The sequence below is a fragment of the Procambarus clarkii genome, chromosome 43 (assembly GCF_040958095.1).
Source record: "Procambarus clarkii isolate CNS0578487 chromosome 43, FALCON_Pclarkii_2.0, whole genome shotgun sequence".
Classification (NCBI taxonomy): domain Eukaryota; kingdom Metazoa; phylum Arthropoda; class Malacostraca; order Decapoda; family Cambaridae; genus Procambarus; species Procambarus clarkii.
The window spans coordinates 2,081,197-2,085,018 of record NC_091192.1 but is presented as its reverse complement, the minus strand read 5'-3'; the positions used below and the strand labels follow the sequence as shown (position 1 = coordinate 2,085,018).

Below are 3,822 nucleotides of genomic sequence, written 5' to 3'. Positions count from 1 at the left end.
TGTGGGCCCCACGGTGACGTGGTGTGGGTCACATGATGACGTGGTGTGGGCCCCACGGTGGCGTGGTGTGGGCCCCACGGTGACGTGGTGTGGGCCCCACGGTGGCGTGGTGTGGGTCACATATTGACGTGGTGTGGGCCCCACGGTGACGTGGTGTGGGTCACATGATGACGTGGTATGGGCCCCACGGTGGCGTGGTGTGGGCCCCACGGTGACGTGGTGTGGGCCCCACGGTGGCGTGGTGTGGGCCCCACGGTGACGTGGTGTGGGCCCCACGGTGACGTGGTGTGGGCCCAACTGGTGATGTGGTGTGGGCCCCATGGTGACGTGGTGTGGGTCACATGATGACGTGGTGTGGGCCCCACGGTGACGTGGTGTGGGCCCCATAGTGACGTGGTGTGGGTCACATGATGACGTGGTGTGGGTCACATGATGACGTGGTGTGGGCCCCACGGTGACGTGGTATGGGCCCCACGGTGACGTGGTCTGAGTCACATGATGATGTGGTGTGGGCTCCACGGTGACGTGGTGTGGGCCCAACGGTGACGTGGTGTGGGCCCCACGGTGACGTGGTGTGGGCCCCACGGTGACGTGGTGTGGGCCCCACGGTGACGTGGTGTGGGTCACATGATGAACGTGGTGTGGGCCCCACGGTGACGTGGTGTGGGTCACATGATGACGTGGTGTGGGCCCCACAGTGACGTGGTGTGGGCCCCATGGTGACGTGGTGTGGGTCACATGATGACGTGGTGTGGGCCCCACGGTGACGTGGTGTGGGCCCCACGGTGACGTGGTGTGGGCCCCACGGTGACGTGGTGTGGGTCACATGATGAAATGGTGTGGGCCCCACGGTGACGTGGTGTAGGCCCCACGGTGACGTGGTGTGGGTCACATGATGAAATGGTGTGGGCCCCACAGTGACGTGGTGTGGGCCCCATGGTGACGTGGTGTGGGTCACATGATGACGTGGTGTGGGCCCCACGGAGACGTGGTGTGGGCCCCACGGTGACGTGGTGTGGGCCCCACGGTGACGTGGTGTGGGTCACATGATGACGTGGTGTGGGCCCCACGGTGGCGTGGTGTGGGCCCCACGGTGACGTGGTGTGGGTCACATGATGACGTGGTGTGGGCCCCACGGTGACGTGGTGTGGGCCCCACGGTGACGTGGTGTGGGTCACATGATGACGTGGTGTGGGCCCCACGGTGACGTGGTGTGGGCCCCACGGTGACGTGGTGTGGGCCCCATGGTGACGTGGTGTGGGTCACATGATGACGTGGTGTGGGCCCCACGGTGACGTGGTGTGGGCCCCACGGTGACGTGGTGTGGGCCCCACGGTGACGTGGTGTGGGTCACATGATGACGTGGTGTGGGCCCCACGGTGACGTGGTGTGGGTCACATGATGACGTGGTGTGGGCCCCACGGTGACGTGGTGTGGGCCCCACGGTGACGTGGTGTGGGCCCCACGGTGACGTGGTGTGGGCCCCACGGTGGCGTGGTGTGGGCCCCACGGTGGCGTGGTGTGGGCCCCACGGTGGCGTGGTGTGGGCCCCACGGTGGCGTGGTGTGGGCCCCACGGTGACGTGGTGTGGGCCCAACGGTGACGTGGTGTGGGCCCCACGGTGGCGTACTCTGGGCCCCACGGTGACGTGGTGTGGGCCCCATGGTGACTTGGTGTGGGCCCCAAGGTGACGTGGTATGGGCCCCACGGTGACGTGGTGTGGGCCCCACGGTGACGTGGTGTGGGCCCCACGGTGACGTGGTGTGGGCCCCACGGTGACGTGGTGTGGGCCCCACGGTGACGTGGTGTGGGCCCCACGGTGACGTGGTGTGGGCCCCACGGTGACGTGGTGTGGGCCCCACGGTGACGTGGTGTGGGCCCCACGGTGACGTGGTGTGGGCCCCACGGTGACGTGGTGTGGGCCCCACGGTGACGTGGTGTGGGCCCCATGGTGACGTGGTGTGGGCCCCACGGTGACGTGGTGTGGGCCCCACGGTGACGTGGTGTGGGCCCCACGGTGACGTGGTGTGGGCCCCACGGTGACGTGGTGTGGGCCCCACGGTGACGTGGTGTGGGCCCTACGGTGACGTGGTGTGGGCCCCACGGTGACGTGGTGTGGGCCCCACGGTGACGTGGTGTGGGCCCCATGGTGACGTGGTGTGGGCCCCATGGTGACGTGGTGTGGGCCCCATGGTGACGTGGAGTGGGACACGTGGTGTGGGCCCCACGGTGACGTGGTGTGGGTCACGTAGTGTGGGCCCCACGGTGACGTGGTGTGGGTCACGTGGTGTGGGCCCCACGGTGACGTGGTGTGGGTCACGTGGTGTGGGCCCCACGGTGACGTGGTGTGGGTCACGAGGTGTGGGCCCCAGGGTGACGTGGTGTCGGTCACGTGGTGTGGGCCCCAGGGTGACGTGGTGAGAGCCCCACGGTGAGGGGGGAGCAGGTCACAAGGTGAGGGGGAGCAGGTCACCAGGTGAGGGGGGAGCAGGTCACCAGGTGAGGGTGGAGCAGGTCACCAGGTGAGGGGGGAGCAGGTCACCAGGTGAGGGTGGAGCAGGTCACCAGGTGAGGGGGAGCAGGTCACCAGGTGAGGGGGAGCAGGTCACCAGGTGAGGGGGAGCAGGTCACCAGGTGAGGGGGGAGCAGGTCACCAGGTGAGGGTGGAGCAGGTCACCAGGTGAGGGGGGAGCAGGTCACCAGGTGAGGGTGGAGCAGGTCACCAGGTGAGGGGGAGCAGGTCACCAGGTGAGGGGGAGCAGGTCACCAGGTGAGGGGGGAGCAGGTAACCAGGTGAGGGGGGAGCAGGTCACCAGGTGAGGGTGGAGCAGGTCACCAGGTGAGGGGGAGCAGGTCACCAGGTGAGGGGGGAGCAGGTCACCAGGTGAGGGGGGGAGCAGGTCACCAGGTGAGGGGGGAGCAGGTCACCAGGTGAGGGTGGAGCAGGTCACCAGGTGAGGGTGGAGCAGGTCACCAGGTGAGGGTGGAGCAGGTCACCAGGTGAGGGGGGAGCAGGTCACCAGGTGAGGGGGGAGCAGGTCACCAGGTGAGGGTGAAGCAGGTCACCAGGTGAGGGTGGAGCAGGTCACCAGGTGAGAGGGGAGCAGGTCACCAGGTGAGGGGGAGCAGGTCACCAGGTGAGGGTGGAGCAGGTCACCAGGTGAGGGGGGAGCAGGTCACCAGGTGAGAGGGGAGCAGGACACCAGGTGAGGGTGGAGCAGGTCACCAGGTGAGGGGGGGGGGGAGCAGGTCACCAGGTGAGGGGGGAGCAGGTCACCAGGTGAGGGGGAAGCAGGTCATCAGGTGAGGGGGGAGCAGGTCACCAGGTGAGGGGGGAGCAGGTCACCAGGTGAGGGTGGAGCAGGTCACCAGGTGAGGGTGGAGCAGGTCACCAGGTGAGGGTGGAGCAGGTCACCAGGTGAGGGGGGGGAGCAGGTCACCAGGTGAGGGTGGAGCAGGTCACCAGGTGAGGGTGGAGCAGGTCACCAGGTGAGGGTGGAGCAGGTCACCAGGTGAGGGGGGAGCAGGTCACCAGGTGAGGGGGGAGCAGGTCATCAGGTGAGGGGGGAGCAGGTCACCAGGTGAGGGTGGAGCAGGTCCCCAGGTGAGGGTGGAGCAGGTCACCAGGTGTGGGGGGGAGCAGGTCACCAGGTGAGGGGGGAGCAGGTCACCAGGTGAGGGGGGAGCAGGTCACCAGGTGAGGGGGGAGCAGGTCACCAGGTGAGGGTGGAGCAGGTCACCAGGTGAGGGGGGGAGCAGGTCACCAGGTGAGGGGGGAGCAGGTCACGAGGTGAGGGGGGAGCAGGTCACCAGGTGAGGGTG

General features: G+C 68.0%; 1 protein-coding gene across 1 annotated transcript; it reads right to left on the bottom strand.

The window, feature by feature from the left end:
- Nucleotides 1-1,174: 1,174 nt before the first annotated feature.
- LOC138350054 (serine/arginine repetitive matrix protein 1-like) lies at nt 1,175-2,170 on the bottom strand. The gene has a single exon (XM_069300336.1). The coding sequence runs from the start codon at nt 2,168-2,170 to the stop codon at nt 1,175-1,177; it is 996 nt and encodes a 331-aa protein (XP_069156437.1).
- Nucleotides 2,171-3,822: the final 1,652 nt, after the last annotated feature.